The sequence below is a fragment of the Chiloscyllium punctatum genome, chromosome 11, assembly GCF_047496795.1.
Source record: "Chiloscyllium punctatum isolate Juve2018m chromosome 11, sChiPun1.3, whole genome shotgun sequence".
Classification (NCBI taxonomy): Eukaryota; Metazoa; Chordata; class Chondrichthyes; order Orectolobiformes; family Hemiscylliidae; genus Chiloscyllium; species Chiloscyllium punctatum.
In genome coordinates, this window is record NC_092749.1 from 115005371 (window position 1) to 115019845 (window position 14475).

General features: G+C 42.9%; 1 protein-coding gene across 5 annotated transcripts in view; it reads right to left on the minus strand.

The window, feature by feature from the left end:
• Window positions 1-1897: 1897 nt before the first annotated feature.
• ugp2b (UDP-glucose pyrophosphorylase 2b) overlaps window positions 1898-14475 on the minus strand; it is a 66717-nt gene continuing 54139 nt past the window's right edge. For all 5 annotated transcript variants that reach the window (XM_072581580.1, XM_072581581.1, XM_072581579.1 and 2 more), the window contains 3 exons: window positions 7913-8155; window positions 3510-3614; window positions 1898-2445 (listed from right to left, as the gene is read on the minus strand). In XM_072581580.1, coding sequence (XP_072437681.1) covers window positions 2338-2445; window positions 3510-3614; window positions 7913-8155 — 456 coding nt within the window. In that variant the 3' untranslated portion in view covers window positions 1898-2337. The remainder of the gene's footprint in view (window positions 2446-3509; window positions 3615-7912; window positions 8156-14475) is intronic.

Below are 14475 nucleotides of genomic sequence, written 5' to 3' on the forward strand. Positions count from 1 at the left end.
TGCTGAAGCCAGGTGCCAACTCGAAGACACCTCCTCCTAGCACCCTCTCGACCATGACCTCACCACCCCCAATCACCCAGACCATACACAATCTCACCCATAGCTTCCAACCTACCAGTTCAGGAACCCTGCACCACCCAATTCTACCTCCTTCCCAAGACCCATCATCTCTGCCTGCTCTTGCCCCACCGAATTCATTTCCACCCACCTCTATACTGTCCTATCCCTGTGGTCAAGGAACTCCCCGCATGTTCAGGACACCACCCACACCCTTCACCCTCTCCAAGACTTCTGTTTCCCCGGCCCCACAACACTTCATCTTCACCATGGACATTCAATCCCTATACACCTCCATCCGCCATGACCAGGGCCTCCAAGCCCTCTGCTTCTTTCTCTCCCAACGTCCCCAACAGTACCCTTCCACCGACACACTCATTCGTTTGGCTGAACTGGTCCTCACCCTCAACAATTTCTCCTTCGAATCCTCCCACTTCCTCCGGATGAAAGGGCTGGCCATGGGCACCTGCATGGGCCCTAGCTATGCCTGTCTCTTTGTTGGCTACGTAGAACAGTCCATCTTCCGTAGTTACACCGGCACCACTCCCCACCTCTTCCTCCGCTACACTGATAACTGCATTGGCGCCACCTCATGCTCCCACGAGGAGGTTGAGCAGTTCATCAACTTCACCAACTCCACCCGACCTTAAATTCACCATCTCCCTCCCCTTCCTAGACCTCTCAATCAATGACGACCAACTCAACACTGACATTTTCTACAAACCCACTGACTCCCACAACTACCTGGATTACACCTCTTCCCACCCACCTCCTGCATAAATGCTATCCCATATTCCCAATTCCTCCACCTCATCTGCTCCCAGGAGGACTAGTTCCACCACAGAACACACTAGATGGCCTCCTTCTTTAAAGACCAAATTTCCCCTCCAAAGTGGTTGAAAATGCCCTCCAATTCATCTCATCCACATCCCACACCTCCCCCCTCAGACCCCACCCCTCCAACTGCAACAAGGACAGAACATCACATGCTGCCCCCCCCACCCCATAGTCCTCACCTTCCACTCCACCAACCTCTGCATAAACCACATCATCCACTGATATTTGATATATTTCTCTCCCCACTCCTATCCACTTTCCGTGACTACCTGGTCAGGTCCACAGCCCCCAACAACTCACCCTCCCCTACCACCGCAGGAATTGCAAAACCTGCGCCCTCACCTCCATCCAAGGCCCCAAAGGAGCCTTCCACATCCATCAAAGTTTCACCTGCACATCCACCAATGTCATTTATTGTATCAGTTGCTCCTGTTGCAGTCTCCTCCACATTGTGGAGACCAGATGCCTTCTCGCAGAGCACTTCAGAGAACATCTCTGGGACACCCGCACCAATCAACCCCACTGCCCCGTGGTTGAACATTTCAACTCCACCTCCCACTCTGCAGAGGACATGCAGGTCCTGGGCCTCTTCCACCATCACTCCCTCACCACCCAATGCCTGGAGGAAGAACACCTCATCTTCTGCCTCGTGACCCTTCAACCCAAGGGCATCAATGTGGGCTTCACCAGTTTCCTCATTTCCCCCTCCCACCATCTTACCCCAGTTCCAACCTTCCAGCTCAGCACCATCCTCATGACCTGTCCCACATGAACCTTCCGTTCCCCTGGTACCGTCAGAACAGAGCTAATTTGTGACTGAATACTGAAGTTACCCAGCCTGAGTACTTGATCTACGCTCAGTACATTTAATAAAGAAAGAGAGTGCCTTCATGTTGAGAAGATGGAGCTGGTTTCCATGAATATGATTGATCTGATGTCTTTGGGATGAAATCCTTAGGGTTTATTGCCAACAATTAGCAAATCTTCAACAGAACACAAAAAAAACTTTTCACATTGCATTTTATTATTGTTCAAAGACAGTGTATAAAGTATGTACTAGCTTTGAACATAAACTTTTAACCACTTTAATGCTGGAAACAATTTAACACAAAGTTGAATTATTTTTAAGAACCAGACTGAATTGAGAGTATTGTTAAAAGAACAAAATTCAATCACAATACAACATTGGGCTGTTTAAATACAAGTACTTGGAGCTCTCTGCAGGTCATGATTTTGAAATCTCCACAAAAAATGGCAACAAAGTACATTTTAACACAGTAAACATATTGAAAACAGCTATCTGGAAGAGGCAAGTCATTTCACACCCAATGTTAGCATGTACTCCTAGCAATTTAATGCACATAAAATGTATGAATCACATGGGTAATGCATTACATGATAAAATGAAGCACTTTCAGTAGATTAGAGTCACAACTGTCCCTTTTAGTGATCCAGGATTCGTAGATTACCTGAAACAATCTTATTTTCCAATACAGCTCCAGGGGGTATGTCAATCCTATCACCATGATTTGCAATAATTATAACTGTTCCCTAAATACAGAAAAATAAGTGTAATTATAGGTACACAAGGTTAAAAATCAAAATTATTCCAAGTATCTTAGATGTAATCATAATTAGCAAAAAAAGCCAATACTATCCTTAAAATACTTTTAAATCTACTCATTGTGCCATGTTAGGATTCTGGTTTTCCCTGAACAGCACACTTCAGAGATACATTAACTTTCCATTCCCAATGTGGTACCATGTCACTCCTATCTATGATATTCTGAAACTTCTCAATCCCAAGATGTGACAGTATACACTAAATTACCATTTTGTTTTCTTTCTATAATACTCTTTGTTCTTTCATGAGATATCAAAACTATAAGACCCTATCTTCTCTCAGATGGATAGAAAAAGTCCCACTGTACTATTCACATAGCAGGGAATCTCCTTTGGGATCTTGCAGTAATATTCTAACATCCAAAATAATCTGTTCACCGATAAATCAACTATAAGACAACCCTAATTGTCCAGCTCTAAAAATACTTTTGCATATAGCTCCCCTTTTGAGTCACATTAGTATCTGTCTGAGTTTAACACCCAAAAAATGTTTTATTCATTTAGAGATGCAAGCTTCACTGGCTGACTAGCTTTTATTGTCCAGTTTTACTTACTGTAAGAAAGGAATCAAAGTTTGTGTTGCAAAGGTACGTGGGTTTAAGACACAGCCACTATGTCAAATACCAGTGACACTGCAAATTGGCAACCGTTCACTTTAATACTTTTAAAAATGTGGGCAACTTGTTCAAAGAATTAAAAACGTCAATGTACACATCAATAGTAATTTGTGACATCTTTTTATAGCTGCTGTTTAGTTTTGCAAAAAACAGAAGTTACTCAATTACTTTGACTTCTCATGGACGGAAAAATGATTTGTCCTAATTTAATCACCAGCACGCCTGCCTGGACTGTTCCTAAAAGGAATACTGCAGTTGCTGCTTTAGGTCATGATATTACAATGGCACTGATCTGAAAATTCTGTAGTAGCAATTTAGAAGAATTAAATACACTCTTTATTATAAAGTTTAAACACCCGAGAGTCCTTTACTGACCTTCAATACAACATGCTTCCCAAAAGTGACATCCCCTGAAACAGTAAGGTGATCCAGTTCCAGTATATCTGGTATACTCTCCAGTCTCTTCAGGTAATCTTGTACCTGGTTAAAAATAATCAAGGCTTTGAGTTATTTTCATGTGTAACCTGTTGTGTTGTTAGGGTTATTATCCCAAGTGAACAGTATAGTATTACTATAGCAGGCTGCACCAGTTCAGAGGAAAGTATTCTGGAACCTGCTCTGAGCATCATGGGGCTTGGTTTTAGATTCGGATTTTCTTAAAGAGTAAATGCTAATCAGTAGGGTAAACACTCGCTGACCACTGTCAATTTACAGGGCGACAGTTAAACACCAATAGAGGTGTTGCACCATGGCCAGCTGTCTCATCAGGCTACATAAAAACTGGAAAAAAAACTGCAGATGCTGTAAATCAAACAAAAACAACTTACTGGAGATGTTCAGCAGGTCTGGCAACATCTATGTTTTTAGAAAAAGTCATTTGACCTGAAATGTTGACTTTGATTTCTCCCAGTCAGAAGTCACACCACACCAGCTTATATTCCAACAGGTTTATTTGAAATCAAACATTTTAAGAGCACTCCTCCTTCATCAGGTAAAGTCACTCTGCCTGACAAAGAGCAGTACTCCGAAAGCTCGGGATTTCAAATAAACTATAATCTAGACTAGAATCTAATTCCTGATGCTTTTGCCCCGACAACTCTCTTGCTAATCTGATGCTGCCTGACCTGCTGTGCATTTCCAGCACCACACACTCGACTATAATCTGGTGTGGCATGATTTCTGACTTTGTCCACCCCAGTCCAACACCAGCATCTCCACATCCTGATTTCTCTCCACAGATGCTACCAGATCTGCTGAGCTTTTGTGGGCAGCACGGTGGCACAGTGGTTAGCACTCACAGCGCCAGAGACCAGGGTTCAATTCCCGCCTCAGACTGTGTCTGCGTGGGTTTCCTCCGGGTGCTCCGGTTTCCTCCCACAGTCCAAAAATGTGCAGGTTAGGTGAATTGGCCATGCTAAATTGCCCCTAGTGTTAGGTAAAGGGGTAAATGTAGGGGAATGGGTCTGGGTGGGTTGCGCTTCAGCGGGTCGGTGTGGACTTGTTGGGCCGAAGGGCCTGTTTCCACACTAAGTAATCTAATCTAAATAATAGACTTTTCCAGCAATTTCTGTTTTTGGTTCATGTGCTGGCTATCAGACACGGTTAACTGATGGAAGTGTGTTGTGATGTGGATTGAAGCACTGGAAGCAAGCCTATTGCCAGCAGAATATTATCTGCTAAGCAGCTCCATATGCAGTGTCATCAGCTGCTACACTGACCTATCGTTAAAATGAACTTCAATCTGCTGAGCAGTATTTCCTAATTGCAGACTAGATCAAATGACTGGAATATAGGTCATAAAACATTACACACACAGCCAGTGTGAAAGAAAACTCAACAAGATACAGTTTATAAACAGTCTTGGCCAGTGTATACCATTGCAGTTTGACACAATGTGTCTGTTTATGAGACAAGTACAGCTTCATGCTAGGAGCAAATCTTTCTGTTTCCCAGCCCACAACCTACGTAGACTGTGGAATGGAGTCATACCCAGTAAGGACAATGGTATTACAGCTGAACGAAGGCAACTGCAGAGGCATGAGGGAGGAGCTGACCAGAACTGACTGGGAGAGGAGCCTAATGGAAAGACAGTGGATGGTAGGAGTTTCTCCGAGTAATTAGAGAGACAAAGCAAAAATTCATCCCGAGGAAAAAGAAGCATACAAAAGGGAGGATAAGGCAACTATGACTGACTAGGGAAGTCAGGGACAGCATAAAAGCAAAAGAGAAAACATATAACGTGGCAAAGGACAGTGGGAAACCAGAGAATTGGAAAAGGTGACAAAGTCCAACTGAGGACATCGAAGAAAGAAATAAGGACGGAGAAAATTAAATGTGAGGGTAAGCTAGCTGGTAATTTTAGGAAAGACTGTAAGAGTTTCTTTAGATATATGAAGGTCAAAAGAGAGGCAAAAGTGGACACTGGGCCACTGGAAAATGATACTGGAGAAGTGGTAATGGGGAACAAAGAAATAGCTGAGGATGAGAATAAGCACATTGCATTAATCTTCAGGGTGGAAGATTCAAGTAATAAGCCAAATATTTAAGAGAGTTGGGGGGCAGAGATGAGTATGGTGGCCATCATCAAGGAGAAGGTGCTAGAAAAACTGAAAGGTCTAAAAGTAGATAAATCACCTACACCAGATGGGCTACACCCCAGAGTTCTGAGAAGATAGCTGAAGAGATGTACTGGAAGCTTTAGCAGTGATCTTTCAGGTATCACTGGAGTCAGGGAGGGTCCCAGAGGACTGAAAAATTGCTAATGTAATCCCCTGCTTAAGGGAGTGAAGCAAAAGACAGGAAATTACAGGCTGATTAGCCTGAGCTCAGTCGTTGGTAAGATTTGAGTCCATTATGAAGGTTGAGATTTCTGAAGATGTGAAAGTGTATGGTTTCATCAAGGGGAGGTCATGTCTGACAAATCTGTTAGAATTCTTTGAGGAAGTAATGAGCAGGTTAGACCAAGGAGGGCGACTGGATGTTATTTATCTGGACTTCCAGAAGGCCTTTGACAAGGTGCCGCATGGGAGGCTGCGGAGTAAGATAAAGGCCCATGTTGTTAGAGGCCAGGTACTAGCATGAATAGAAGCCTGGCTGTCTGGCAGAGGCAGAGAGTGGGGATAAAAGAGTCCTTCACAGGATGGAAGCCAGTGACTGGTGGTGTTTCACAAAGGTCTGTGTTGGGATCACAATGTTTCATTTTATACATTATTGATCTGGATGAAAGAATTGAGGGCATTCTGGCTAAGTTTGCAGATGATGCAAAGATAGGTGGAGGGGCAGGAGGTTGCAGAAAGATTTAGACAGGTTAGGAGAGTTGGCAACAAGTGGCAGATGAAATACGTGGGAAAGTGTGAAGTCATGCACTTTGGTAGGAAGAATAGAGGCATGGACTATTTTCTAAATGGGGAGAAAATTCAGAAATCTGAAGTGCAAAGGGAGTTGGGACTCCTAGTCCAGGATTCCCTTAAGGTAAACCTGCAGGTTGAGTCAGTAGTTAGGAAGGCAAATACAATGTTGTAATTTATCTCAAGAGGACTAGAATATAAAAACAGGATGCTGTTCTGAGGCTTTATAAGGCTCTGGTCAGACGACATTTAGAGCATTGTGAGCAATTTTAGAGCCCATGCCTCATGAAAACGTATTGGCCCTGGAGTAGGTCGAAAGGAGGTTCACAAGAATGATCCCAGGAATGAAAGGCTTAACATGTGAGGAACGTTTAAGGACTCTGGGGGCGCGAGGGATCTGATTGAAACTTTCAGAATATTGAACGGTCTGGACAGAGTGGACGTTGAGAAGATATTTCCATTGGTAGGAGGGACGAAGACTCAAGAGAACAGCCTTAGAGTAAAGGGGAGACCATTTTGAATGGGGATAAGGAGAAACACCTTTAGCCAGAGAGTGGTGAATCTGTGGAATTCATTGCCACAGAAGGCTGTGGAGGCCCAGGTCATGGATTATATTTAAAACAGAGATAGATACATTCTTGATTACCAACGGGGAGAAAGCAGGAAAACAGAGTTGAAAACCTATCAGCCACGATTGAAACATGGAGCAGACTTGATGGGCCGAATGGCCTAATTTCTGCTCCTGTCTTATGGTCTTAAACCAAAGTTTAATCTTGGTTTATTACTAGTTCAACTGGTTTCAGCCCAGAATTTACAAAAGGACATTCCCAAGTCATTCCAAACGCCATATAATTAAGAATATGAAGAAGGGATACACTTAAAAATATTTCCTATTCATTGCTATCCGGTTCAGCTCCATTCAAAAAAAAAGGTGCCTGTGCAGAAATCCAGCAAAGATAGAATCAAAAAGGTCACAAACCTGAAACCTTAATTCTGTTTCTTTCTTCACAGTCTGCCTGACTGTTTCCAGTTTTATATTAGGATTGGGCAGGTCTTTCAGTTATATACAACTGAGAGCAGTTAGTTTATGATGTCACTGAACTGAACACATCTTGGCATCATGAACAATAAATTGAAAACATTGGTCAGGATTCAAGCAAGTTTGTTAAACTTTGAAGGTTGAATCATGATACAGGAAATGACTACTATTTATACAGATTATAACTATGGTTTTTAAAATAATTAAGCACTTGAATAAGATTTTTCAGATTCCAATTTAGTAAACAAGGAAGAGTTAGTACTTAAAGCAAATTAGTTCAGCACAACTTCCAATTCTAACTGTGTAAAAGCTGAACAGGATACTGGATCTATACTGGCACAAAGATAACAGATGGTTCATTGTATTTAATTGGCATCTGCAGAACACTGTACCTTAGTAAAGGAGCTGCCCAACTTGACCAAAGGCACAGTTCGGAATTCTCTTTTGTCACTCATTGTCAGAGATCCTGCGTTAAGGCTGTACAGATTGGACATCACCAGCATCAGGTCAGAGGTGGTCTTGACAGGCAGGAAACGGCTACGTGGCACATTAATACCTAAAGCATTTTCAAAGCACTTAATGGCAGCACCAACAGCTGTCTCCAGCTGAATCACATTTCGACCATCATCCAATGTCTGTTGAAAAGAACAATTTATATTTTATCAAAACAACTTGAACATTAGAATAATTTCCCACAGCATTTCATGAACATTAGACAAAACTTTAAGTCACAGAGTTGTACAGCATGGAAACAAAACGCTTTAGCCAACTGGTTCATGCCAACCAGATATCCAAAGTTAATCTAGTCCCACCTGCCAGTACCTGCCCATATCCAAACCCTTCTTATTCATATACCTATCCAGACAGCTTTTAAATGTTGTAATTGTACTAGCCTACACCACCTCTGGCAGCTCATTCCAGACATGTACCACCCTCTGCATGAAAAAGTTACCCCTTAGCTCTCTTTCAAATCTTTCACCTTAAATGTACCCCCTCTAGTTTTGGACTCCCCTACCCTGGGGAAAAGGTTATTCACTCTATCCATGCCCCTCGTGATTTTATAAACCTCTATAAGATCACCCCTCAGCCTCCGACGCTCCAGAGAAAATAGCCCCAGCCAATTCAAACCCTGCAACCCTGGCAACATTCATGTAAGTCTTTTCTGAACCCTCTCAAGTTTAACAACATCTTTCAATAGCAAGGAGACCAGAATAGAATGCAGTATTCCAAACATGGCCTAAGCAATGTTCAGTACAGCTGCAACATGACCTCCCAACTCCTAGATTTCTATACTCCATGCATGGACCAATAAAGGCAAGCATACCAAATGCCTTCTTCACCACACTGTCTACCTGTGATTCCACTGTCAAGGTGCTACTTTCCAAGGTCCCTTTGTTCGGCAACACCCCTCAGGACTTTACCATTAAGTGTAAAACTCCTGCCCCAATGTGCCTGAACTAAACGTAGCACCTCATATTTATCTAAATTAAACTTCATCTGCCACTCCTCAGCCAATCTGATCAAGATCCCATTGTACTTGGAGGCAACCTTCACTGTCCATTACACCACCAATTTTGCTGTCATCTACAAACTCTAACTATACATCCTATATTCCCATCCAAATCAGTTATATAAATGACAAAGCAGTAGACCCAGCACCGATCCCTGCGGCATGCTGTGGTCACAAGCCTCCAGTTCGAAAAGCAACCCTCCACCAGCATCCATTGTCTGCTACCTTCTAGCTAATTTTGTATCCAAATGGCTACTTTTCACTGTATTCCATGTGATCTAACCTTCTATTCCTGATGAAGGGCCTATGCCTGAAACGTCAACTCTCCTGCTCCTCAGATGCTGCCTGACCTGCTGTGTTTTTCCAGTGCCACACTTTTTGACTCTGATCTCCAGCATTGCAGTCCTCACTTTCTCCTAACTGTGCTAACCAGTCTACCTTGCGAAACCTTGACAGAAAATAAAGGAGCAGTTATTTAGATAGGTGATTCAAAGGTTTGTGAAAAGTAACAGTTTTCTAGGAGAACCTTAAAAAAGTGGAAAATTCTGGGGCTTACTCCAATCACAGGGACTTATGGTAGTACAAAAGCAATGCAGCTTAAACAGGAGGTTGTATTCTGAACAGCACAAATATCAGAGGGATTTGGAAGTTGGATGAAGCCACAGTGACAGTGATGATGAGCCCAGGAAAGACAAGGACGTGACTGTTAAAACTGAGGCACTGGTGGATTTAGCAAATGTAGGTCAGTGAGCAAAGGGTAAAGGGAGTGCGAGGCTAAATGAGCATCACAATGGAGATGCTGGAAAGCTTTGGATGAACTCAAAATTCTAATGAGTGGAATGTAGCAGATTTGCCAGGAGAACTTGGAATAATCTTGTCTGAAAGTAGCGTAAGCATGGATTAGAATTTCATTAGTTGAGCGGAGGGAGCAAACACAAGCAAGGTTTGCCTTGTAAACCTGGGTTTCTCTGTGATGAACAGAGTAGAATGTTGTCTGACCCAAGGCAATGGTGGAGCAGGGAGACAGAGTTCCTACCAATCCCATTGTCATGACGACAATAATCTGAAATATCTACTAATTTTCCTCATTCTAGAGGAAACGCTGTCACTTAACAACAAACGCAAATAAAAATCACATCACTACCTTGGCAGCACAAGTTAAAAATCCTACTTAGTAACAATGGAATCCCAATATAAATGAGATGTAAATGTTACCAAGCACTAACACTTTGTAATCTTTAGCAGCAGAATTTAATATAGAAAGAAACTACATCATGGAAATGCAGAAAATAGGAGAAGTGAGCTATTTGACTCCAGCATTCACTGTGATCACAGCTGAATAACCAACTCAATCCCCATTCCTGCTTTCTCCCACACAAGACCACACAGGAGCAGAAATTAGGTTATTCAGCCCATCGAGTCTGCTCTGCAATTCAATCATTGCTGATTCAGTTTTTCAAACCCATTTTCCCACTTTCTCCCCATAACCTTTGATCCCCTTGGCAATCAAGAACTTACCTGTCTGTATTAAATGTTCTCCATGACCTGGCCTCGACAGCCTTCTGCAGCAATGAATTCCACAGATTCACCACTCTCTGGCTAAAAAAGGTTTCTCCTTATCTCCATTCTAAAGACTCTTCCCTATACTCTTAGGCTGTGCCCTCAAATCTTCATTTCTCCTGCCAATGGAAACATCCAGTCTGTCCAGGCCATTCAGTATTCTGCAAGTTTCAATCAGGTTCCCCCTCATCCTTCTAAACTCCAGAGTATAGTTCCAGAGTCCTCAAACGTTCATCACATGTTAAGCCTTATACCCTTTGACTCCTTTTGACTTGTGTTTACCTTCTTGAAAATGTTCAATGTTGCGGTTTCAACCTCTTTTTCCTCACTGCACTCTCGATGAAACTTCTCTTCATCGTGGTCTTAAACGGCCTATCCTTAGACTGGGACTCCAGGTTCTTGACTCCCCGGTCAGCAGGAACATCTTTCCTGCCCTTGCCTTGTCTAATCCTTTTAGACTTTTGAGATCTCCCTGTCTTCTAAATTCAGGTGATTATAGTCCTAACTGATTCAGTCTTTCTTTATTACATTAGTCCTCCAACCCAAGAACCAGCCTGGTAAATCTTTGTTTTACTCTCTCCATAGAAAGGACAAGAGGCAGCTGGGATAATTACAACATTTAAAAAGGCTACTGAATGGGTACATGAATAGGAACAATTAAGAGGGATATGGGTCAAGTGCTGGCAAATGGGACTAGATTAATTTAGGATGTCTGGTTGGTATGGATGAGTTGGACCAAAGGGTCCGTTTCCATGCTGTACATCTCCATGATTCCATGTCCTCAGCAAAGGTGACCAAAATTGCACACAACAGAATCATAGAATCCCTACAGTGTGGAAACAGGCCCTTCAGCCCAATAAGTCCACACTGACCCTCCCAAGAGTATCCCACCCAAACCCATTCCTCTACATTTACCCCTGACTAATGCACCAACTACACATCCCTAAACACTACAGGCAATTTAGCATGGCCAATTCACCTAACCTGCACATCTTTGGATTGTGGGAGGAAACCGGAGCACCCGGAGGAAACCCACACAGACACAGGGAGAATTGAACCCGGGTTTCTGGAGCTGTGAGGCAGCAGTGCTAACCACTGAGCGACCATGAACAGAAAACAGCTGTTCCTCCCAGTTACTACAGGTCTGATCTCACCAAGGTTCTGTACAATTGTAGCAAGACATCCCTGCTCCTGTACTTGAATCCTCTCACTGAAGGCCAATACACTATTTGCTTTCTTCGCTGCCTGCTGCATCTCCATGCTTATTTCCAGCAACCTACCAGTGATTTCCAGGTTCTCTGCATCTAAATCTTTTATATGCAGATTCAAGCATTTTCTCTAGTACATTGTTAGGCTAACTAGTCTATTTTCTCTCTACCATTTTTGTTTTAAAAACATACAAGGGTTACATTAGCTTCTCTCTAATCCATAGGAATTGCTCCAGAATCTACGAGCAAATCATCAATGCATCCACTATTTCACCTTTGGGTGTAGATTATTGGGCCCTGGACAATTATCAGCTTTTAATCCCACCAAATCCCCAACACCACTTCCATAATAATTCTGATTTTCTTCAGTTCCTCCATCCCAGTAAACCCTGTATTCCGCAACACTCTTGAGACATTATTAGTGTTCTCCTTAATGAAGGCAGATCCAAAATAATTATTTAATTGATCTGCCAAACTGTTCTCAATTGTACCTTCACCTGTTTGTGACTGCAAGAGATATGAATGTCTTCATTAACCTTTTTTTTCATATACCTATAGAAGCATTTACAATTAGTTTGTACATTCCTGCAAGCTTACTCTCCTATTCTCCCTTCTTAAATTAATCCCTTTGGAACATAGAACAATACAGCACAGAACAGGCCCTTCGGCCCACGATGTTGTGCCGAACATTTGTCCTAGTTTAAGCACCCATCCATGTACCTATCCAATTGACGCTTAAAGGTCACCAATGATTCTGACTCTGCCACTCCCACAGGCAGCGCATTCCATGCCCCCACCACTCTCTGGGTAAAGAACCTACCCCTGACATCTCCCCTATACCTTCCACCCTTCACCTTAAATTTATGTCCCCTTGTAACACTCTGTTCTACCCGGGGAAAAAGTGTCTGACTGTCAACTCTATCTATTCCCCTGATCATCTTATAAACCTCTATCAAATCTCCCCTCATCCTTCGCCATTCCAATGAGAAAAGGCCTAGCACTCTCAACCTATCCTCGTACGACCTATTCTCCATTCCAGGCAACATCCTGGTAAATCTTCTCTGCACCCTCTCCAAAGCTTCCACATCTTTCCTAAAATGAGGTGACCAGAACTGCACACAGTACTCCAAATGTGTCCTTACCAAGGTCCTGTACAACTGCAACATCACCTCACGACTCTTGAATTCAATCCCTCTGCTAATGAACGCTAATACACCATAGGCCTTCTTACAAGCTCTATCCACCTGAGTGGCAACTTTCAAAGATCTATGAACATAGACCCCAAGATCCCTCTGCTCCTCCACCTTACTAACAACCCTACCGTTAACCCTGTATTCCGCATTCTTATTTGTCCTTCCAAAATGGACAACCTCACACTTGACAGGGTTGAACTCCATCTGCCACTCCTCAGCCCAGCTCTGCATCATATCTAAGTCCCTTTGCAGCCGACATCAGCCCTCCTCACTATCCACAACTCCACCAATCTTCGTATCGTCTGCAAATTTACTGACCCACCCTTCGACTCCCTCTTCCAAGTCATTAATAAAAATTACAAACAGCAGAGGACCCAGAACGGATCCCTGCGGAACTTCACTTGTAACTGTGCTCCAGGCTGAATAGTTACCATCTACCACCACTCTCTGACTTCGACCGGTTAGCCAGTTCTCTATCCAACTGGCCAAATTTCCCACTATCCCATGCCTCCTGACTTTCCGCATAAGCCTACCAGGGGGAACCTTATCAAATGCCTTACTAAAATCCATGTACACTACATCCACTGCTCTACCCTCATCCACATGCTTGGTCACCTCCTCAAAGAATTCAGTAAGACTTGTAAGGCAAGACCTACCCCTCACAAATCCATGCTGGCTGTCCCTAATCAAGCAGTGTCTTTCCAGATACTCATAAATCCTATCCCTCAGTACCCTTTCCATTACTTTGCCGACCACCAAAGTTAGACTAACCAGCCTGTAATTCCCAGGGTTATCCCTATTCCCTTTTTTGAACAGGGGCACAACATTCGCCACTCTCCAGTCCCCTGGTACCACCCCTGTTGACAGTGAAGACAAAAAGATCATTGCCAACGGCTCTGCAATTTCCTCTCTTGCTTCCCACATAATCCTAGGATATATCCCGTCAGGCCAGGGGATTTGTCTATCCTCAAGTTTTTCATCTTCCTTCCTAACAAGTATCTCCTCTAGTTTACCAGTCCGTTTCATACTCTCCTTTTCAACAATACGGTCCCTCTCATTTGTAAATACTGAAGAAAAGTACTCATTCAAGACCTCTATTTGTCCTTCTATGTTGAAATTTAAACTGCTCCCAATCCTCTGGCCAATTTGGATGCAATTCTGTTGGATCCAGTACTATCCCTAACCTCCCATATCAGCCATGATCATGCCACTTTTCCTATTTGTTTCTGTGCCATACAGGAATGAATAATTGTTTCAGTTCCTCAGCACGCACTTTAAAATGTTTGCCATTGCTGATCCACCATCATCCCTTTAAGTAAGATTGCCAATTCATCATACATTCACCTCACACCATTGTAATTTCCTGTATTTAGATTTTGGATCTTAGTCTCAGAATCAACTACATCACTCTCCCTCTTAAATCAATAGCAGAAGGATGTTGTGAAATTTGAAAAGGATTCAGAAAAGATTTACAAGGATGTTGC